The sequence below is a fragment of the Terrapene carolina genome, unplaced genomic scaffold (assembly GCF_002925995.2).
Source record: "Terrapene carolina triunguis isolate 2854851 unplaced genomic scaffold, T_m_triunguis-2.0 Scaffold21, whole genome shotgun sequence".
NCBI classification, from domain to species: domain Eukaryota; kingdom Metazoa; phylum Chordata; order Testudines; family Emydidae; genus Terrapene; species Terrapene triunguis.
This window is the reverse complement of record NW_020664372.1, coordinates 30,099,066-30,123,185: the sequence shown is the minus strand read 5'-3', so window position 1 is coordinate 30,123,185 and position 24,120 is coordinate 30,099,066. Positions and strand designations below refer to the sequence as shown.

At 42.7% G+C, this 24,120-nt stretch overlaps 1 protein-coding gene across 1 annotated transcript; it reads right to left on the bottom strand.

Moving 5' to 3' along the window:
- Nucleotides 1-9,973: 9,973 nt before the first annotated feature.
- TNFSF13B (TNF superfamily member 13b) lies at nt 9,974-23,796 on the bottom strand. The gene is given in 7 exon segments (XM_024209303.2): nt 9,974-10,644; nt 11,817-11,967; nt 12,058-12,170; nt 12,467-12,523; nt 23,149-23,254; nt 23,358-23,769; nt 23,771-23,796. Coding segments are annotated over 7 exon segments (978 nt in total). The 3' UTR covers nt 9,974-10,531.
- Nucleotides 23,797-24,120: the final 324 nt, after the last annotated feature.

Below are 24,120 nucleotides of genomic sequence, written 5' to 3'. Positions count from 1 at the left end.
ACTCATTTGGCCATAAGAGCCTGTTTGAAGGCTTTGTAACTCTAGTGTGAAAATTCATGACAGAAAGTAATTGACAGCTTGGAAAACCCCAAAGAAATGTGTTAGTTGTAGATATGCAAATAATACCCCCTATAACATTCAATAGGTGAGGAATCTGCTTTCTGTTCTCCTATAATTTAGTGGGGGGAAAACCAGGGAAGGGAAGGCTCAGAGGACTGATAAGAAGATGCAGATACTTTCACTTTTGGCCCAAGCCCACTTACTTGCTGCTTCCTGTTTTTGTGTCAAATGAAATGGTGGGCTCAGAATGGTTCTTTGTGGACATGTGGCCACATCACATATTTGGCACTGACTGGCAATCTGCATAGAGAGACCAAAGACTAAACAAGCATGGACAGTTGATTTCTCTCTCACCTCTGAGTTGTTAATTTTTGGTGGGGCAGGGGGGTAGATTTCTTACTTCCCAACCCCAGTTAGACTCCTTGTGCAAGGTCAGTACAATTATTTGTATTGCAGTAGTAGGCTTGCCAACTTTCTAGTCGCACAAAACCGTACACCCTAGCCCCGCCTCTTCCTGAGGCCCCACCCCTACCCTGCCTGTTCCCCAAGACCCCGCCCCCACTCACTACATTCCCCCTCCCTCAGTGGCTTGCTCTCCCCCACCCACACTCACTTTCAGTGCGCTGGGGCGGGGGTTGGGTTGTGGGAGGGGATGAGGACTCTAACTGGGGGTGCAGGCTCTGGGGTGGGGTTGAGAGTGTGGGGGGGGCTCAGGCTGGGGCAGGGAGTTGGGGTGCAGGAGGGGGTGAGGGCTCTGGCTGGGGGTGTGGGCTCTGGGGTGGGGCTGGGGATGGAGTTTGAGGTGCATGAGGGTGGGGTTCAGGGCTGGGGCAGGGGCTCAAGGTTGGGGCGTGGGCTTACCTTGGGTAGCTCCCAGTCAGTGGGACAGTGGGGGGGCTAAGGCAGGCTGCCTGCTTGTCCTGGCACTGTGGTGCACGCACCCCAGAAGCAGCCAGCAGGTCTGGGTCCTAGGCGGGGGGGGCAGGAGACTCCACATGCTGCTCTCACCAGCAGGCACTGCCCCCCAGCTCCCATTGGCCAGGAACTGGCCGATGGGAGTGTGGAGCCGGTGGTCGGGGTGGGGGCAGCGTGCAGAGCCCCATGCCACCCCCCCCCAGGAGCCAGACCTGCTGGTCGCTTCTGGGGTGCAGCGTGGTGTCAGCCAGGACAGGTAGGGACTAGCCTGCCTTAGCTCCGCAGCACTGCTGAGCGGAATTTTAATGGTTCAGTCGGCAGTGCTGATTGGAGCTGCCAGAGTCCCTTTTCGACCGGGTGATCCAGTCGAAAACCGGACACCTGGTTACCCTATGCAGTGGAGCCTAAGGACCAGAACCCCATTGTGCCAGGTACTGTAGAAACACAGAAAAAAAAAAAAGACAGCTCCTGCTTAGATTACAGGTGGACATGGATGGACAGATTAATAGATTCCAAGGCCAGAAAGGAATCATTATGATCATCTAGTCTGTCCTCCAGTATAACACGGTCTTAGAACTTCCCTAAAATAATTCATAGAGTGTATCTTTTAGAAAAAACATCCCATCTTGATTTAAAATTTGTCAGTGATAAAGAAGCCACTACAATCCTTGGTAAATTGTTCCAATGGTTAATTACTCTCACTGTTAAAATGTATTTATGCCTAACTTCCACCCATTGTATCATGTTACACCTTTCTCTGCTAAATTGAAGAGCCCACTATCAAAATTTGTTCCCCATGGATATACTTATAGACTGTAATCAAGTCACCCTTTAATCTTCTCTGTTAAAATAAACAGATTGAGCTCCTTGAGTCTATCACTATAAGGCAGGTTTTCTAATCCTTTAATGATTCTCATGGCTCTTCTCTGAACCCTCTTCAATTTATCAACATCATTTTTGAACTGTGGACACCAGAACAGGACACAGTATTCTAGCAGGGGTTGCACCAGTGCCAAATACATAAGTAAAATAACCTCGCTTCTCCTACTTAAGATTCCCCTGTTTATCCATCAAGGATAGCATTAGCTTTTTTGGCCAGTGTCACACTGGGAATACATGTTCAGCTGATTATCCCCTGCCCCTGTGACTGGATGGGTAAACCCCACATCAGTAATGGAGAGTTTAAAGAGCTGCTGTGGGCAAGGCTGACCCCGCCTTCTGATCCTGTCAGTCATGTAAGGGGTGGTATAAGGGCTTAAAAGCAGGAAGTTCCCCTGAGTTGCTGGACAGCTCTGGGAGAGAGCAGATGGTCGCTCTGCAGCTCCCAAAGGAGTCTCCTGGAAGCCTTGAGGGCATCTGGCCTCAGGAAGGCTACCAGCCTCCAGCCCCGTGGCTGCAAGAAGACAATGACTCTGGTATTCTGCTAGGTAGGATAGGTTCAGCAAGCCCCAAGGTGAGCCATTAGGACCGGTCCCACTAACCTGTACCCCTTTTGGGATTAGGGAATCTGGGACCACACTAAAGGGACTGGGGAGTGGGAGTCAAGAGCCCCACCCCCTTCAAACACAAGCAGACTATTTAACTCAATTTGTATCAGAGACACCTACTTATGCAGATGAGGGGGCCTTAAGGATTTTTCCTTGTCCATACAGTAGGAAGCACCCGTCAGCTGCTTGAGAACTGTGGCACTCCGCCCTTGCCAAGTCTTCTTCAGAGTCACTGCTTCCTAAGAGAGTCCCCATCCTGAATGAATCGCCTACATTCTTTGTTCCTAGATGTATACATTTACAGTTAGCTGTATTAAAACACAAATTATTTGGTTGCACCCTGCTTACAAAATGATCTAGATTGCTCTGTATCAGCGACCTGTCTGCTTCATTATTTACCTCTCCCCCAGTTTTTGTGTCATTGGCAAACTTCATCAGTGATGATTTTGTTTTCTTCCAGGTCATTGATAAAAATGTTATCTAGCATAGGACCAAGAACCAATCCCTGCAGGACCCCATTAGAAACACACCCCTTTGATGATGATGATTCCCTATTTACAATTGCATTTTGAGACATCAGTTAGCCAGTTTTAAACCCATTTAATGTGGGCCATGTTATAATTTTAACCTCATTCTAGTTTTTTAATCAAAATGTCATGAGGCACCAAGTCAGATGAGGGTAGCACAAACTAACAAGGCAATGATGCTGGTCACAGCCCACCTAGGGTTGCCAGGTGTCCATTTTTCGACCGGAATCTCTGATTAAAAAAGGACCATGGCGGCTCTGGTTAGCACCACTGACCGGGCTGTTAAAAGTCCAGTTGGTGGGGCTGGCAGCTGCCTACCTGCCTCCGCGCGGCTCCCCGAAAGTGGTGACTTGTCCCTCAGCTCCTAGGCAGAGACGTGGCCGGGGGGGGCTCTGCACGCTGCCCCCACCCTGAGCTCCAGCTCTGCAGCTCCAATTGGCGAGGAACCATAGCCAATGGGAGCTGGGGGGTGGTGCCTGTGGGTGGAGACAGTACACAGAGCCCCCTGGCTGTGCCTCCGCCTAGGAGTTGAGGGATATGTCACAGCTTCTGGGGAGCCCCTCGAGGTAAGCCCCACCCGGAGCCCACACCCCTCACAACCTCCTGCACCTCAACCACCAGCCCTGAGCCCCCTCCTGCACCCAAACTCCCTCCTGGAGCCTGCACCCCCTCCCGCACCCCAACCCAGAGCCCCCTCCCGTACCCAAACTCCCTACCAGAGCCTGCACCCCATACCCCCTCCTGAACCCTCTCTTGAACCCAAACTGTCTCCCAGAGCCTGCACCCACTCCTGAGCCCCCTTCCGCACCCAAACTCCCTCCCAGAGCCCGCATCCCAACCCCCTGCCTCAGCCCAGAGACGTCTCCCACTCCGAACCCTTCAGCTTCACCCTCCAGCCCGGAGCCCCCTCCTGCACCCCAACCTCCTGCCTCAGCTCAGTGAAAATGAGCTAGTGAGTGGGGGCGGGTGGGCTGCGAGCGACAGAGGGAGGGGTAATGGAGTGAGTGGGAGGGCAGGGCCGCAGGGTAGTGGCTGGGCCTAAGGGAAGGGGTAGGGCAGGGTGCAGAGCAAGGGAGTTCGGTTTTGTGCAATTAGAAAGTTGGCAACCCTAAGCACACTGGCTGCTTTTATTCAGGTCTGGGAGCATGGAGGAAAGGCTTAAGTTCTGCAGCATTTAAGCAGGCCACTAGTTTACTCAGGCCCTTGAGTGCACAGTGCAAGGATAAGCAGTTCTGCTCATCTTAGACTTCTTTCCCCTAAGTTACTATTTAATGAAAAAATAAAACAGACTAATTATACAAGCCAATTTCTGTCTCTTGCCTAAAAAGGGGGTGGAAAAATCATCTTCTTTGTTAGAAAACAAAGACTAGACAGTTTAGGGAGCCTTCCAGTTCCTAGGCACAAGAGTATTTCTTAATAGGCTTCCTTATTCTGGGTATTCCAGAAACGTGAATTTCCTTGTTGTGTTGACTTCCAGGGCAGTCAGAGAGACACTCACCTATCCATTCAAATCAAGGTTGTATTGTGCTATGGTTGGTATGCAAAAGAGCAGCCATGGGTTTGACGTGTGACACATCTGCCCTCTAGTGGCCATGTGGCATGTGTACTGTACAGTTAAAACCACTACATTGGGTAGTTCACCAAGAAGCCCATAACTATGACCTGCGATGTGGTTCCCAAGATAAATAAGGTAGATGAGTTAATGTAACTACAGTTCTGTTTAAAAATCTCTCTCTCCTATTCTTTCACTTATGTGAAAATTGGTGGAGACGGGGTAAAGGAGGCAAATGGAAACATGACCATGGAGGAAGCCAGCTGGAGAGAAGCTTGGAAAGAACAGAGACAAGATAAGTCTGAGACAGGTGGTGAAACAACAGAAACATAAATGGAGGCAGCATGATTAAAATCACAGTACCGAAGAGCAACTAAATGGGACTGGCAGTGCAGCCGGAACAGTCAGTTGACAATGACAGTTGTACCTGACAATCGTACCTGACAGTGAGCCACTGCAGACTGGTGTGAGAACAGCAGGTGATGGCAGAGAGTGATGGATTCAAATGATGTTTTCAAGGTGGTGATAGGAATGTGAAGAGATGCTGATGAATTGGTGCTGGGGACAAGGGGCCAACAGGGTCCTGCATATGCCCCCACACACACCCTGCTTCAGTTGACCACTGCTGCTCTTCTTCTAGGGTTAGGATTCGAGGGAAAATGTCCTGCTAGTGCTTCATCTGATGGGAGAGGAAGTGGGCAGGGTGTAGTCACACTCTTGTTGGGGAGCAGGAGAGAACAGGTTGGTATTCTTCTCACCATTTTACAGATGAGCAACTTGGAAACATAAATAAGTTGACTTGCCCAGTATCACAGGGTAAGTCTATAGCAGAGCTGGAAAATGAACCCAGAACTCCTGGCTCCCAGTCCTTAGTTCTAACTAGGTAATTACCTCAAATATCAGTCCTTAGTTCTAACTAGGTAATTACCTCAAATATCTGAATCCATGTACCATCCGAATGCTGTGTGTTGTACACATGCCTGGTTTACATCTTTCTAGTTCCCGCAGGTGATGGTCATGCCCTTCTCAAGCTGTTTCTCGCCCAAGTTATAAATACTTTGCTCTTTTATTCTCTCTTTAAGTCAGTCCCTTCAGCTCACAAATCCTATTTGCTGCTCTTCTCTGAAATTGTGCCAGTTTGTCTACATTTTTCTGGTACTGATGTGCACAGAAAGGAATGCACTATCCTAGGTACAGTCTCATCAGATCCAGAAAGAGCTGCTCTCGCCTATCTTCTAGGTTAGAGATGTGAAGAATCTGAATACAAAGCCCCAAATCATGTGTTGTTGGTTTTTTTTTGTATATTTTACCACAAGCTTGTTTCTAATTCTTGTAGACTCTGTAGGTCTATTGGTATTAATGCTTACCCTGCCTTGCAGCTTCTTCCTCTCCCAGATGTACGAGTTTGCATTGTTTCCAAAGTCAAACCTCAGTTTATTTCCTGTCCACATTTCTAACTTCTCTACAAGTATGTCTACACTGCAGCTGGCCTGTGCCAGCTGACTTGAGCTCCTGGAGCCCAGGGTAAGGGACTGTTTAATTGCCATGTAGAAGTTCAGGCTCAGCCTGCTAGGGGGGAGGGACCCAGAGATCAGGCTGCAGCCCAAGCCGGAACATCTACATGGCAATCAAACTGCCCCTTAGCCTGAGCTGCATGAGTACCACAGGTTTTTAATTGTAGATTTTTAATTGCAGTGTAGCCATAACCTATATCAGCCATAACATTCTCAATGACTGCAAAATCTTTTAATTGGCTTATTAGCATTATTGTGGTGTGAAAAATGTTTCTTTGGAGTCTGGACCTTGACTATACCTTGACCAAGAAATCTGGACCTCGACAAAAAATAATTGACCACCCATGGGCTACATTCTCCATTAATATGCTAACTTCTCACCCAGATATGGAATTAAAATATTTAATAAGACCTAATCTAGTTGTATCCCAGAAGGCACCTGCTGCCATACTCCCTATGGGTGAGAAGTATCCAGCAGCATAGTGGCTGTCTAAGACCCCTGCAGCTGTATAATTGCTATGGTTCCACTACACATGGTGAGGGCAGCTGCAAACTGAGTACATGGAAACGCTGAATTTTCTGGATATAGCCCTGAATGGAGCAGGGAGACAGCCCAAGGGGGGGATAAAACTATAGCAACTGGGTCTGCAGTTGTACAGACCCAGTGGCCACAAAGCCCTGTTTATGGAGTTGCAGCCTCTCTTTCAGAGCAGGAACTAGAATAGGGGCTGTGGACCTTATGTGATAGAAAGACTCCAGCCCCCTCCATATTTTTCTGCACAAAATGTATTTTCTCAACCTTTGTGAGAGTTTGGGGGTGAATTTCACCCTAATGCATTTGATTTTCATCCCTCTGGGCCAAATTTAATTTATAGTAATGGAATTGTGATATACATTTAGGACTATCCCCTACCCTCAGTCCAATGGCAGGTTTGTACGAAGATCAAGAGTAGAGTATGGCTTTCAGTAGTAATACAACTTCTAATTAGTATTTATACATGACTTTATTGACCCATTCACCAACACTCAGTGGAAGAATAGTCTACTCTTTAGACCACCACTTTCCTCTTTTTAATTCATCCTCCTTTTACTGTTACTATCCTTCTATCATTTCTTTCCCTGCAGCTATTCCTCATTCCTCTCCACTCTGTGGGCTTCATACCCTCATGAATGAGGCAGTGCTGCCATTAGAAGAGTTATCATTAAGAGTTAGAGTTAGCTTCCCTCCAAATTGGACTAACTTAGAGATGGAGGAGCTCACACCTTTCAGAGATTGGTTCAGGCTGCTGTCAAGCACAGGAAATCAATCACTATCAGTTCCCAGCCTGTTCGTATCTGGGAGGTTTTCTTCACAACAATGAGGCTTAGAAACTTACTTTTTGTTATTAAATGAAAGCTGAGATTCTGTAGAATCTGACCATAGCATGCAGTCCATGGAAATATATCAAATGGACCAGGTATTTGACACCAGAGCATGAAAATGTTAAGCATGATATATAGTCACAATGTGATATAGCAAGTGTGTAAAGGAACAATGAGTGGCATCAGATTGACACTCAAATGGGTCATCTGCAAAGTTGGAACATTTAGATCCATCACAGTCATCTGCCACTTGAGCTAATGCAGTAAAAGATAGCAGTAGGTTGTCATCTTCTATGTGGACCAGCACTAGATGGCAATGATACACACACTTTGCTAGAGCATTGTGGCGCTGACAGTTAGCCAGCTCAAAGAAGTATTAGGTGTACTAATTCACTTGTGCGTGGTTACCAAAGAGATGTTAAGTGGGCTAGTAGACATAGGCCCATTCACTTGTGCTGATAGGAATCAAGAGAATGTCAAGAGGCATTATAATGGGATCAAGCCAATTCACCTGTTAGAATAGTTCAAATAAATGTTAATGCTTTTGTGTACATATCTGTAACTTGATTTGCATTATATGTATACCCTATGCTTAATTAATCCTAGATCAGAGGTTTGTGTCAGTAGTAAGATGAGAATTTGCTTGATGTGTAAACTTCCTGAAAGCAAATGAATGTTATCTGTATTGTTTTCACTTATCTATCCCTATTAGAATGTAATGGCAGGCAACTGCATATGTGTATCACTAACTGGATTACTTGTGTATGCATAGGAAGTAAAATGTTAATTTCAAAACAAGTGGTCCTTGATGTGGTGACCTGAGGTGAAAAACTCAAAATGCACTCTTCATCAAAGGGAGAGCCTATGCTGTGAGTACAAGCATTTGCTTGGCTGCTTTTCAGGGGAAACCGCTCTAAAAGTGTGCCCTTGGACTGATCTATTTGGATGCTGTCAGGGGGCATTCCAGATACAAGACAGAGGTCACCAAAGACATTTTGGGAAACCCTGAGAGACTTATGGAAGCTAGCAGACATCACTGCTATCATTTTGGACTTACAAACTTTGACTCACCTGTTATGTATTGTGACAAAGTTCCTCCTCTATCTTGGTGGGTCCTGCGCTTATTGGTGGATTTTCTTGCCTCAGAGATTCACCATGTGGGTTGAGGAACAGCCCAGAGACCTTCCACTCTGGAAGAACCCACAGTCCCGGTCAATTGGGAGGTTTGGGGGGAACCCGGGCCCGCCCTCTACCCTGGGTTCCAGCCCAGGGCCCTGTGGACTGCAGCTGTCTATAGTGCCTCCTGTAACAGCTGCATGACAGCTACAACTCCCTGGGCTACTTCCCCATGGCCTCCTCCCAACCCCTTCCTTATTCTCACCACAGGACCTTCCTCCTGGTATCTGATAATGCTTGTGCTCCTCAGTCCTCCAGCCGCACACCATCTCACTCTCAGCTCCTTGCACCTCTTACTCCCAGCTCCTCACACTCACACCACAAACTGAAGTGAGCGCCTTTTAAAACCCAGGTGCCCTGATTAGCCTGCCTTAATTGATTCTAGCAGCTTCTTCTTAATTAGCTCCAGGTGTCCTAATTAGCCTACCTGCCTTAACTGGTTCTAGCAGGTTCCTGATTACTCTAGTGCAGCCCCTGCTCTGGTCACTCAGGGAACAGAAAACTACTCATCTAGTGACCAGTATATTTGCCCTCTACCAGACTCCTGTACCCCACTGGTCTGGGTCTGTCACAGTATATTACCTGCTTTAACCTCTCAACATCTTTCATTTCTTAGCTAATCAATCTTTAGTTTAGTTTACTAAAGAAATTGGCTTCAGCATTGTCTTTGGTGAGATCTGAAGTATACCCTGACCTCGGGTAAGTGGCTGGCCCGTTATGGCTGGGAATAACCGAAAGCGTGACAATTTTTGGTTTTAATAACCTTTCATCATTAAGTACAGTTTGTCTGGGTGGTAATATAGGCCGGAACGTCTAAGGCGACTGGCTGTGGCTCCATGGTAAGCTAGTACAGCGATCGAGAAGCACACATTTGTTGCTGGTTTGGTAAAATGTAATTATAGAATATACCCTGTTTTTTGACAGACTGACCTGAGATTCTGTGACCAGGGTTTCATAGACAGCAGAGGAATGGTGAAATTCAGGTACCTTGGGTTCTATTTGGGGGTCTGGAGGAAAGACAATTCTGCCCGTTTTCCCTCACGCTTAATTCCATTTCCACTATCCCTACTCCTCTCCAGGCTGTCTCTGTCCTATCTCTTCCCCCCCCCCCCCACTTGTCATCCTGACCTAGTCCCATTTTCTTCTTCTAAGCAGTCCTAGTATCCACTCAGGCTTCTTATCCCAGTCCCAGTCTCCTTCCTCAGCAAGTCCTAGTCTCACCCCTCTGGACTTCCTATCCCAATCCCATGTCCTTCCCCCGAACCACCCCAGTCAGTCTTCCCCCCAACCCCTATTTCCTCATCTGATTTCAGTTTCCTCCAAAAGTTCACACTGAATGCTAAAAACTGGGCTGACAATTGTCGTACATTTTTCAGTTTAATCTTTGCCTGCAGATTATTTAGCAATTTCTCATATACTGTACATTAATATGTATGTTGAGGGTTGTACTCTTTGGTGATTCTTTCTTATTCTTTACTGCTTTAACAATAAAATATTTGTGAAATTTAATATGAATCTGAGCAGTGTTTACATTGACTTGTTTGTTACTTCAGTACCTCCTGGATAATGATTTACTAATCAAAATGGTGCTCATTACATGTGAGATATTTTGGGTCAAACTCTGCAGTATCAAGGCCCTGAGTAATGCCTCATGGACAAGAAGTTGTTTCAAAGACATGTCTATATAGCCATTGGTATTTTTATTCCTCTATTGCCTAAAATAACCTATATTTCTGGTAATTCACATGACAGTCACATCAGAACTATGTCTGCTGGGTTTCCTGTTTTGGGCTGGCTCATTAAACCGAAGAAAGGGGGTTAAAAAAAAAAGAGAAAAAAAAAGACTGAATGGGCCGCTTAACTGTATCTCCATTTTTTTCAATTACATAAAAACAAAAAAAGAGAACAGAGATAAGCATGATGCAAAACTGTAGAGTATCACAGGAGTCGAACTGCACCAAAAAAAGTGCCATCTCCATCCAATGATATTTTGGCCCTTCTCCGTGGTATTGTAAGTTGAAGTTCATCCCCTTCTTCTAATTTTGCAATGCCTGGAAAAGAATTTGGAATATCTTTAAATAGGTATTTTACATATGGTAGTATTCTAATAGATTGTATTCAGAGAGTGTATTTTGTATTACCTAAACACACGTTATTTGCAATAAAAAATTTATATCATTAGGGCCAATCATGCAATCTTTACTCAGGCAAAGGTCACATTTAAATTCACCTATGATTTTGACCTTACATTTGAATATCATTCCCTAATGATTACATTCTGTTCTTAAAGAACTACTGCCACACTTCAGCAAAGTTACCATAAGCATAATAAATTGCCTTGTATTTCTTGTCCTCTAATTGGTGATTATGATGACATTATATACAAAGAATTTTTCCTTTCTAATTAGCTCCCTGCTACATGCATCATTTGGCGATGGCACAATCCGGTGTCCGTGTCTAAGAACAGCTTTTATTGTGGTGAGTTGTGATGCCATATACGATGAACTCTGGCATCAATGAATATATCAGGCTCTTTGGTACAAGGTAAATACACAGAAGAAAACATTCATAGAGAGAGCTTGCTAAACAACAATGATGGGAAAAGAAGTCTAGAGAAGTAAAGGCAATTAGAAGAGGTTTGGTAAAATATAGTCTGACGGGTTGCAACAATGGTTCTTTAAAACTTGCACAGGGGTTAGTAGAACACACATGTTTACTGCAGACTGCTGGAACTCTGCTAATATAAAAGTATTATTTTTGTATTGGTGTGCATATCTTGATTTACTTGCATGCAATGTTTCTGATGGGACTGTCAAACACACACTGCATTGGCCTAACTCTGTTTGCACTTAAGTCAATGATGAGACTCCAGTCATCTTTATTAGGAGCAGAGAGTTAAGGATGAAGAAGTCAGTATCAGCCTAAGATGCTTAAATCCATATTTGATTGACTAAAGCAGAACATAGATGTCTAAAATGGCTATTGTAGTATCTACAGTAAATACAGATTTGGGCATCTAACCATGAAAATTCGACTCTCTATGGAATTTCAACCATAAGAAAAATAGATGTTAATTGAGCACACACCAAAGTATGCCATACTTTTACTGGCAAGGTGATTTCTGAATCCATTACATTTTCACTATATGTAATCATGTATCACCACAAATTATATTTGGCACAGCTTTACTATAAATAAGAAGGGTAAAAACTCAGATATTTACCAGCAGTATAGCAAGAATTATTAGGATAAGAATGAGGCATGTTTTGGATACAACGAAATAATGTCACCAAACTGAGATCATCACCAAATACATGAGCCTTTTTCCTTTGTATTAGATGTCCCATAGCAAATGTTGTATCTGTATATAAAACCTGAAGAATAAAAAAGAAAAACTTCAGATATACACTGTGAAGCTGTTAAGCACCCTAAGTCCAATATTAAAGTGAAATGAATATTCCTACCTGACCATATATGAAAAAGTAACCTGCTTCTTTGACCAATATTTTATTTCCTTGCTCTTCCAGAGCTGTTCCTCTTTTAAAGCTAAGAAGCCATGGAACAATGCTTGAGTCATCTAAGAGAGAGAGAGAGAGAGAGAGAATGAGAATAATTTCTGGTAAGAAAAAAAAAATCAAAATTAGTTCCTTCTAGTTTCCTTTGGTCAAAAATCAACAATGCTGACCTCTTGAACAATAGCAAAGTTTAGAGAGGGGGATTTTCCAATTTAAATCGGGAGGAGATTTGCAAGACTTATCCAGATCCAAAATTTATTATTTTTTGTAACTGGCATTATATTAATCAGAATATTGCTTGTTAGTTAGCCTGGAGCTTGAGTAGAAAAATATGTGAATATGTGGAAGGCACTGTTACCTTTTTGTTGGATGTTACTTTTGCTATCAGCAATCAATTGCAGACAGGCCTGTAGCACTAAAAAGAAAAAAAGATTCCTTTTGTAATTAAAGAAAACAAATGAGAGGAAGTAATTAAGAGAATGGTTTAAGATCTTGGGAGGGTAAAAAAAGTGACAAAGCATACTCATGAGGGAAACACTCTTATTCTCACTATGTGAAAGCAGGATCTCCCATTTCTTCTTGTTGCAGATACTTGCCAGATATGCAGAACACCCACCAGATTTTCACATTAAAGGGTCCTGGAGAAATTCAGAGATCATGCAGCCAACCTTGAATACTATGATAAAACACTGGTCTTTCATCTCGGTTTCTTGTATACTTTAACAATGCAGTGTTAAGTCAAATGAGTTAGATGCTATCGGCTCCATTACTTTAGTTACATCTCTAACTGAAACCCCACCAGACAATTCTCAGTTGTGATGGATGTTAGGCTTTCAAAAGATTTTTTTTTTTGTAGTATTTGCAGGAGCTTTTTAGTTTCACATAATATTAAAAAAAATGCCAAGAGTGAAAGGAATGTAATATGAAATGAATTCGTAAACAGAGTAAGACTTCCCCATGTTCCAAAACAATAGGCCTTTAGTGAAATTGCCTAATCTAGAAAGTGCTGATACAATGTTTGTAAGAGAAATTGTTGCATTTACAGCTATAAAAAACTTGCCAAAACTCACCCATTGCTTTAAAGCTTTGATATTGCATGCATTGGATAGAAATACAGGATTCAAATTTAGTTAAAGAAAAATAAGAAATATTGTGGTATTTTAAAGTGTTGGATCGCAGCTAAATACAATTTAAGGCACTTTAAAAAAATCTGCCACGGATAAGTGCCAGGAATCATAATAAAGAATAAAGAAGACTATAAAGTTGCATTCACTAAGCACAGATCTCAGTTAAGCCTTATGTTTTACTGTTACTTCAAAGGATGAAAGTGTTAAATAAAAAATGTCTACAGTACTGTCCAGAAAGTGGATGAATGTGCTAATCTAGTAATTTATCAGAAACGAAGAGAAGAAAATCCTAATTTGTTGAATCTCACTTCCTGAAGCAGATAAACTCTGTGGGCAAATTCTGCCACCCTTCCTCATACTGCTCCACTTTTGCATATGTAACTATCTTTTAAAAGAAGGAGAAGAGATCTGGTGTCAGATGTGTGGTCCTGCTTCTATCACTGCTATTTCTGGTGGTTTTTATAGCATTTCTTTTTTACTAAAATACACTGGGCCAGATAGGCTGATTCATGCCAGCTGAGTAACACCATTGACTTCAATTAAACTATGCTTATTTGCACCTGCTGAAGATTTGGCCTTGTATTTTTATTACTACCACGTCACAAAACTACTCATCATTCCAGGACACTGCTCTTTAATTATTAAAGCAGTAATATCCTCAAGGTCTGATAACATCTGTGAAACTTTTTCATAACAAATACAAGTACCATGTCTATTATCACACATAACTTATTCCTAATTGTAACCTAAAGAAAACCATCTGTGTCAAGGCTGAATCCCCACTTTGAACCTTAGGGTACAAATGTAGGGGCCTGCATAAAAACTTCTAAGCTTATCTACCAGCTTAGCTTTGGTCCGCTGCCACCATCACAAGAATTCCCTCCCTGGGAAGCCTTGAGAAACCTTTCACCAATTCCCTGGTGAACACAGATCCAAACCCCCTTGGATCTTAAAACAAGGAGAAATCAATCTGGTTCTTAAAAAAGAAGGCTTTTAATTAAAGAAAAAGGTAAAAATCATCTCTGTAAAATCAGTATGGAGAATAACTTTACAGGGTAATCAAACTTAAAGAGCTCAGAGGACCCCCCTCTGTCTTAGGTTCAAAGTACAGCAAACAAAGATACACACTCTGGTAAAAAGGTACATTTACAAGTTGAGAAAACAAAGTAAATCTAAGACGCCTTGCCTGTCTTTTACTTACTAGTTTGAAATAGGAGAGACTTGTTTAGAAAGATGAGGAGAACCTGGATTGATGTCTGATCCCTCTCAGTCCCAAGAGCGAACCACCCCTTAAAACAAAGAGCACACACAAAAGCCTTTCCCCCCCCAAGATTTGAAAGTATCTTGCCCCCTTATTGGTCCTTCGGGTCAGGTGTCAGCCAGGTTACCCGAGCTTCTTAACCCTTTACAGGTAAAAGGATTTGGAGTCTCTGTACACAGAGAGCTGTTACCCTTCCCTTTATAGTTATGACAATCTGTTTGTCTAATCTTTGTGCATCTATATTCCTTGGAATATAAACCTTTACTTTTTGTAAGGAGGGGACAAAAGATGATGTAGTTTTGTTCACTGGTGCTAGAGCAAATGCTAACTGACAAATTAAACCTCTTATTTAAAACCACAAATTAAACCACAGCAGTGTCCAAGAAACCAAAGTCTAGTTCAGAACTACCAACAGCAACAGTTGTTTTTTTTTAAATTGTTCAAAATTCAGGAGCAACAGGCCCCGATCCAGCAAAATACTTTGCTTTGTTATCTTCAATGGGACTATTCACATGTTTAAGTACTTGCTGAATCAGGGCCATAGGGAGTAACATTACTGCTTGTTAAATAGGAAATAAGGAAGAAAACAATTTTCTCTGGGGAATCAGTATGGTTCCTCAGCAACACATGAGTTCTGATAGTCAATTTATTTCAAGAAGTAACGATGACTTACTCAGACTACAACGCCAAACACATACACACATAAATACGGAATTAACAAATAGTAAGTTAATAATAATAGATTGGAATGAATAAAAAAAAAACCTTATCTGAACACCCTAAACTCTGTGTAAATTCAGATCTGAGTTCTAACTTTGTGGGCTAAGCCCTTCCCTAATAAATGATAAATATAATAATAATTAATAATGTCACAATGTGTATAAAATTGTTTAAGATCATCTAAAAACATTATAACAACTGAAGAAAACAGATTACAACATCATGATGACAGTATGCATTGCATCTGGAGTATTCAAAACTTGCATAATCTCTTGGGACCTCATACAGAGAAGAACTGCTCTTCTTGTAAGACAAACTTTTTTCTAACTTGTATACCTCCCGGGGAAAAAAAATATAAAAACCAAGTTTCAGAATGTAATGTCTCTTCCCTGAGCTAAACGGATACTTCTGAAGTTAGAGACTTCAGGTGCATTAACAAACCACAGACAGAACTTAAAGGGATGTGGCCTATCTGAGCAACGCATGCTTATTTTCCAAAACACTAGGAAGGACTGTCCTGTGAGTCTAGTGATGCTGTTGCTCTAGCAACGTTTCTTACAGATGAGACTGCAGACTGGACTTATGTATACACCTATGCATGATCAGAGACTTCGTATCAATATTATCATATCCCCTCCCATGCTGGTTTTATAAAATCTTATTTGCATAGTTACCCATGTGCTAATAAGTTGGGACCTAACCTTCCAGTATATTAATTCTTGAAGAAATTTTCAAATGTGGGTGCCTAAAGTTAACTACATACGTATGGATTATGGTGCTAATTAAAAGTGGCCTGAGGTGCCAAACACTAACAATTCCCATTGATGCCAAATAGAGTTGGCAGAGTTCAGTAACTTTGAAAAAACAAACTACTTATGTAGGTGCCTAAACATGGCTTTAGGCACACAATTTAGGCATGCCTTAGGGTACGCCCGAGTTTGAACACATTGGCATTAGCCCCCTAAGTATCTTTAGAGAGACGCTTGCTAAAAGGATTTCCACACATCCCTTCTTTCTTTCATGGCCCTCATATATTCTCCGTGGACTTTCTGGAACATGCTTGAGTACTGTATTATTCTACATGAAGTGGGATTTTGTTTCTATCCCATTTTTCTTCTAAGGGCTGCTTGCTTTATTTTTCATCCATAGAAGGGAATGATGAAATATCCCTATATGATTCAATTGTGCATTTTAAAAACTGGTTAATCTGGCACTCAGTACTATAAATACTTCAGATACATAAACTAGTAAAGACAGCCTAATCCCAGTGTAAGGGCAGGTTAGTCGTATTTAGGGGATGTGACTCAGATCTAACATATATCCCCAAAATATTTGTTGCAGTATATTGATCTTAATAGATTGACAATTACTGTGTTATGTTCCACATAAGTGATTTGCTATGTAATTCACCCCAAATATTTTATGTACATATTAATTGCACATAATGGAATTTATTTGTCTTTTAAAAGGGAGAGTTTACTTTTGTGTAACTATTTTTGAGTGCCCAATATTTCACATAATATGCATAGTATTGATTCATCCAGGCAGTAAATTGCATCTTTCATGCTAAACTGCATGTCCTGGATTAAATCTCTTCATGCCATGTGGTCAAGGAGTGGTTGCTTCCTCTTTGACTTACATTGCTGTCAGCAGAAACAAAAAAACAAAAACAAAAATCATTTTTTTTCTTTTCCAGACCAGAAGTAGAACTTGAGAACTGCACCCACCTTTCCATAACATTTGCAAAAATACTGGGTATCCTCATGACCTGCTGGGGGCATTATGCTAGTCACCCTTTTTTTCCCCTTGGGGGATGGCAGGCAAAGATTGGCCAAGGCAGGGTGGGTTTTTTCATCTTCCCCACAACAGGTCTGGAAACCAGTGGGGAAAGGCACGAGGGTTAGGTTATAATTAGGGCTCCGCGTCTGTCCTGGAGGTTGCAGAAGTCATGAATTCCATGACTTCCCTTGACCTCCATGACTTCTGCAGAGGTCAGTGTGGCTGGCCCCAGCTGCCCCAGGGACAGACACACCTGCTGCTGCTGGAGTGGTTCTGCAGCCAGCCACACCAGCTGCTGCTGAAGCTGCCCCAGAGCCAGCCACTGCTCCCTGGCTGCGGTCCTGGGGGCGGCTGCAGCAGGGGTGGGAATGGGGTGACCCCCAGCAGCTGGTGCCACTGGACCCGGGTCATCCCCCCACCCCCAAGACCAGCGTCCCCACAGCTAAGATTTAGTCAGGGGTATTTATAGTACAAGTCATGGACAGGTCACAGGTCATGACTTTTTGTTTATTGCCCATGACCTGTCCATGACTTGTATTAAAAATACCCATGACTAAATTGTAGCCTTAGTTATAACATCACAACTTAGCATACAAGACTCTTAGCAGATGTCCAGTGCAGGGTCTCGTTATAGAAGGGATACGATTGTCAAACACCATGGATTGGAAAAGCACTGGAAAAAGGCATTCCTAAAGAGACCTGAGAAAGTGGGGTTAGGGCTCCTGTGTATGGTAGAGTGGGGAGCCAACCCCCTCGTTTCATAGCACCCCTTTACCTCCTACAAGCAAAGGGTGGCAAGGTCCCAGCTATGGGATGGCTGGGACCAGGATGAGGATTACGTGGAAATGATTAAGCAATGATGACCACCTGAATTTATTGCCAAGTACACCCAAATATTTTATGAGAATACAGTTGTGGCCTAATTAAATCATATCCATTGCCACCTCTCTCTCTTCTGGCAAGCCTGGAATAGCTAGAGGAAACAGACAAAAGGTGATAGCTATAACAAGCTAACATTGAAGTTTGCATGCTGTTAATTATTTAATCTGGACATGGGCATCTGCCGAAGAGGATCTTGACAGTTGCGGGTGTGAATTTGCTGGTTTGTATGCCAGATTAGGCTATTGCACTGATGTTTGAACAATGTGGAAATTTTCTGTGGCTAAATGGAGCCCAAGCCTTTTATTAGGGAAATTGGAGCAGGTGCTTTGTGACTTCTCAGTACACCACAGTAAATATTTGCTGTTAATTCATGGAATAACCACAAAAAAACTTTACCAAAGCTTAAACTGACAAAGGGCTTAATTCTAATATCCCTTATTTTCTTCTGGCATCAAAGTTATTCTGGAGTCGCACTGGTGGAAATTAGATCAGAATCAGGCCCACACAGTACATGTGAATGAAACTTTGGCACACACAGGGACTAATAATTTGGCTCAGATAACCAAAAACCACCTTCTTGTTCCTGGACATCACGGTGCATGGATCTCTGGCATAAAACATGTTGGCACAAAATGAACAAATGTAACCATAGTGTTTAATATGGGGCTAGTTTCAGTTGTGCTGAAGACCCTATATTTTCCCCTGTCAGAAAGAAAGATACTCATTGCTCTAAAAAAAAAAAAAAAAAAAAGTCCTGTCATAAATGGTTTGATGATTTCTCTGCCTGGGTGTTAATTATATGTACTCCTGGCAATAGTCTATTAACTCCCACTCAGTGCAGCAAGAGTTCTGACTTTGAGTGATAAGCATACCGCTATATTAGGAATGTTGATCAAAACCACCTCTTTTCCATCTACTTGGGCTTTAACTTTCAAGGGTACATATTGTACTAGCACTGCTGATTATAAAAATATAATTGTGTCCTCCAAAATAAACTTTAAAAAGACCAAAATTGTGATGTGTTCATTTGTGTTTCACTCTTCATAGTAATCAAAACCCTACTGTGTGGTCATTTTTACATGCAGAACTCCCAGCAAATGAAAAGAAGAGTATTAAGCAGGAGTTCTATGCAGGCAACAGCTACTGGATTGGGTATATGGGATGAATGATGGTACATATAAAAGAAAACTAATGCCTGAAATATATATTAACATTAATAAACAAAAAGTTTGAATAAAATATTTAACATTATCAAAACTAGATTCTTCATATTTAATTAACTTAACATACTGTCTTTACCTACTGCCTAATGAAGAGAGATGTCAACAATAATATTTGAGATGACATTTTCTATTATTAACTTTTTATTAAACCAATGAAATTATCAGTGAACTATGGTCAATGATTTCATAAGAGTTAAAGTAAAATGTGAGACTATCAGAAACTAATATATTCATAAAAATACTTTACCGATAAGTTGCTCTCTAAGGCCTTGAATTAGCAAAGCACTTAAGCACACGCTTAACCTTAAGCTCATGACTTCAAAATGAATGAAACAGAATCCGTAGGATCATTCAGCGCCTAGAAGGATTGGGGTGGCACCAAAATGTGTGAGGACTTAAAGACTGAATCTGCAGTGACAACCATTTCCATGACTAAATGTGAGAGGATTCAGCACCATGAACACCACCATCCTTCCTGGTTACTTCAGCCCCTCTGCTGTAAGACTGTCTGCACTGGTGTTTGTGAACCTCACTGGGCCAGAAAGTTTGATCCAGGGACATACAGTTTCTCAGTGAACACTGGAAAGCTGATGTCACTGCAACATTGTACGCAAGAGAGAAGAGGGACAATCCTATTATGAAGATCTCTCTCTCATTTTGGCATCTGCCTCATTTTGACATGTCTCTCTAAAAGTTATTTGTTTTAAAGAAGTTCCTGCTGGAGACTATGCAGACCTTTGGGACTGAAAAAAATGGACATAGTGACATTCCTGTGAGCCACAAAGGGACTTTAATATACAAGGTTTTCAACTCACTTCACCAGTATTCTGTAACCTAAATTGTGGGGCCTCATTAGTGACACTTTTGTAGCGATAACTGACTTAGTATAATTTTTCTTTGTGATTCTATTTTCTATACTATGACAATCAAAAGTTGTCTTTATTTAAGCTAACTGAAACCGGATGTGAAGACTGGTAAATTGGAGATACTTGTTGGTAGACACCTTGAAGAGAATAAATCTGAATTTTGACTTCAGAGGAGGCTGAGTAAGTAAGAGTAGGATAATACAATTGCTCTCTCCAAATAACATTTGAAGAGGGACTGATAAAAGCCACCAGAGACCTGTGGCTGAGAGAGCCAAATAAGCTTGCAGCGTGCTAAAGCCAATTACATTTACCAAAGCTGGTATCTAACCCCGGTAGGTGTTTTTGCTTGTATTTAAGTGTTGGGCATAGAAGTATACTAAAAGTTTAAGCAAAACCAAGGATGTTAGCTCAGTGGCTCTGGTGACATGCCATAAGAAGTAGATGGGGCTGCACAAAGAACACTAAGTTTTCTCAAACTGCAGATTCTTTCTGCATAACACCTAAGACAGCCTTTCCTAGCCATCCACACTGCGAAAATTTGTCTCATCATCTTGTGTCTTGATTACTTGACAAATGCAATCTTGCCCTGCTCATATCCGTTCACAATGCTGCTGCAAAGATCATTTTTCTAGCCTGTTGCTTTGACCAAGTCTCTCCACTGATGCCTTTTCTCTATCGCATCAAACATAAGTGACTTGACTTCATTTTAAAGGCCCTTCACAGCCTACCTCCACTCTACCCTTATTTTGCATTTGTTATCAAGATATCAACTCCTACCTCTGATCGGCCAGAAGTGCCAACCTCCAAGCTCAAGCACCTTCATGCTTTTCTCCCATGCTGCCCCTCACGCTTGGGAGATTCTCCCCATAAACATCCACAAAGAGACCTCAATATCCTCCACATTTTTCCTAAAACTTTCCTTTACGATGATGCCTACCAAGAACTTGACAAGGGTTAGGCTGCTGGTGTGCTGAGAACACTGCCTATCATGATGACCAGTACGGTCTCATTATTTCCTTGTGCTCCCTATCAGTCTATCTCCATCTATTGTCTCGTGTCTTATACTTAGATTGTAAGATCTTTAGGGCAGGGACTGTCCTTTTGTTCTGTACAGCACCTAGCACAGTGGGATCCTGGTCTATGACTGGGGCTCCTAGGGACCATGGTAATACAAAGAAAAAATGATAGTTTGATTCTGTACTGTATTGAGAGTTTTATTAAACTAAGGGCCTGATCCAAAGTCTATTGAGTCAACTGTAATAATCCCATTGAATTCAATAGGCTTTGGATTAAGTCCTCAGTGAATACAGTATTTTCTTTCTGGGTACTAAGGGGAAAGTAAGTGAATATACAGTAACTTGGGCTTTAGCCTACTAAGTGAAGTTTCAGTTAAATAAACATCTCACTTTACTTAAAACGTGTCTTTGGCTGATAAAGTCTGATTTAGGGTTGATGTACACACAAATTGCTGATTTAACTAAATCAATTACTGAATTAAACTAAATCAACATCCAGTCAAACTAATCTAAGCTCCCAATACTTCTGTTAGTCTTAAAGGTGCCACAGGACCCTCTGTTGCTAATTTAAGAGAGTGACCACATGAAGACTGCACTGATTTTTATCAATTTACAAACCCCCTTTAGTTAAATCAGTGTAATATGAGGAGGTAAACTGGGTCTTTATTATAATAAAAAGTACATTGACTCTTTGGGAACTATAGGGACAACTTTAGCGCTCTTCATGCACTTATATGCCTATTAAATTTTCTGGGTCATGAGTAAGGCTGTGAGTTTATCACGGAGGTCACAGATTCCGTGACTTTCCGTGACCTCTGATTTCTGCAGCAGCTGGTGCTGGTTCAGGGGATGTCCGAGCCGGGCAGCCCCTGGGCCAGCAGCAGCAGTTTGGGTGTGTGGGAATGGGCTCAGAGCTAGGGGCAGGAGATTGGGGAGTGGGGGAAGAGCTAATCTCAGGATGGGGGGCTCCCACTGGCATGGCCCTGCAGCTAGTAGGTGGCGGAGGGGCTGGGGGAGACTGCACCATGTGCTGCCTGCGCCTGCAGGCCCCGTCCCCACAGCTCCCCTTGGCTGCGGTTCTCGGCCAATGGGAGCTGCGACAGCTGGTGCTTGTGCCCCTCCACCACCTAGGAGCTGCAGAGATGTGGAGCCAGGTAGGAAGCCCCTGCCAGCCCCGCCAAACCTCCCCTCGCTTCTCCCCCGCACCCCCCAACAGAAGTGGGAATCCCAGGCCACGCACTGCGGCCCAGCCATCCTCCCCAGCACCCACGGCTCCCCCCCACCAAGTTTTAGTCACAGGTATTTTTAGTCAAAATCACAGACAGGTCACAGGCCATGAATTTTTGTTTATTGCCTGTGACCTGACCATGACTTTTACTAAAAATACTCGTGACTAAAACGTAGCCTTATTCATGAGTAGACTTGGGAGGATAATAAAGCATTGGTCTTTCATCAACAGAAAAACGGTTCCATTAAAATTATAAACACATGCAAAATGATTTCTAAAGATTTTTAAAAGTTTTCTATGAAGCCTCAAATAAAGCCACGAGAGAGAGTTCTGACAAATTTTTTTTAAAGTGCCACCTTTTCAACAGAAGCATTTATATTTTTTAAAGGGAAACATTTTGAGCAAGAGTGACTAGTCTGTTGGATTCTTTTTGTTCTGCCTCTTTTGACAGGTACAAATTAGCTGTTCTCTGTGAAAACTTAAGACTTCCCCAAACAAAGCTATGAAGCTGTCCCGCCACTTCTCTCTTTCATGAGGAAACTGGTAAGTATTACCAGAAGAGTGACTTTATTATGATTTAAAAAGAAAAAAAAATCTGAACTCAGTTGTGTGAATTTACTGCTCTGGTTTGGTTCACTATAGAGAGATGTTTGAGTGATGAGAAGCAGGTTGGGATCCATATCCAAAAACTTGCCAGAAGGGGATCAAAAACTGGGCAGGGGATCAATATTCCATTTGGGCCGTTATATTTAGAGTTAACACCATTGATTCTACAATAACAGTGTAAAGCAAGGGAGGGGGGGACATTGTGCTGCTGTTTCTTCCAGTTGAGAACGTGACTCAAGCTCTGCTGTTTTCCTCACCTCCCAACCCCATCCCCTGTCTCTCCAGTATCTATACATCTTCCTCCAAGCAGTTCAACCCATCTTGTCACTTACTTATTTCTTCTGTGGGCAGAGCAGACCTTCTCCCTCTGCTTCTGCCTGCATTCCAGCCTCTCTCTTCATCACCTTCACCTGCCTCAGAATCAGGCAGCCTGATTTCCTGACAATGACAGACAAGGTTAGAGCAGGGAAAGCAGCTCCAAATACTCAGCCCCTCCTCATCCTAGCAACAAGAGCAGGACTCAGAGGGCACTGCAACTCACCTGCCTGGCAGCAGCTGCTGATAACTGCAAGGAAGAAGAGGATACAGTACCCTCTTTACTCTCATCCTGGGAGTGGGGTAGCGGAGCTCTTGCCTGGACTCTGTAGATCAGCTCGCTGCGGAGAGTTGCTAGTTCTGCTTTAAGTGTGAGAACGTGGTAAAGACACACTGCTGCAAGAGAAGAGGACAGGAGCGTTGCAAGCCACAGGAATGTGACCGAGAGGAGTCCTTTCCTGCCCAAACCAGCACCAGGGAGAGTAGGAGGAGAGGAGGAGATACCCCTCTGTTGGATGACGTGCACACAGTCCACGGATTTCATCTCTGCTCTTTCCTTACTAAAGGCAGAGGGAACATTCAGCTCTGTCTCCTTCTGGGGTGTAATCCATTTTGCCTGTTGCTGGCTGAAACTAAGAAATATCTGACCAAAACGCTCAGATCATTTCCTGTCATATGGAGCTGGTTATACAAACATTAAGTTTAATGTACAGAGTAAGTGTCTAAGATGCAGGCTCCCTTAGCTTTCTTCTTACTGCTCTGCATCTTGGCAAATTATTACTCTCTCTTCAGCTGCTTGCTCAATCTACCTTCCTCATTTCACTTTCAGCTATTTACTTTTTATGGCAACTTGCCCATTACCATCTCCTGTTATCTTTGTACCCAGACATGATTAAAACATCGGATACTATTTGTATCCTGAATCTTCGGAAATAGTGCAGAAGAGATGTAAGACTCCCTGCCAAAGTATTGTATCCTGTCGCAACCTA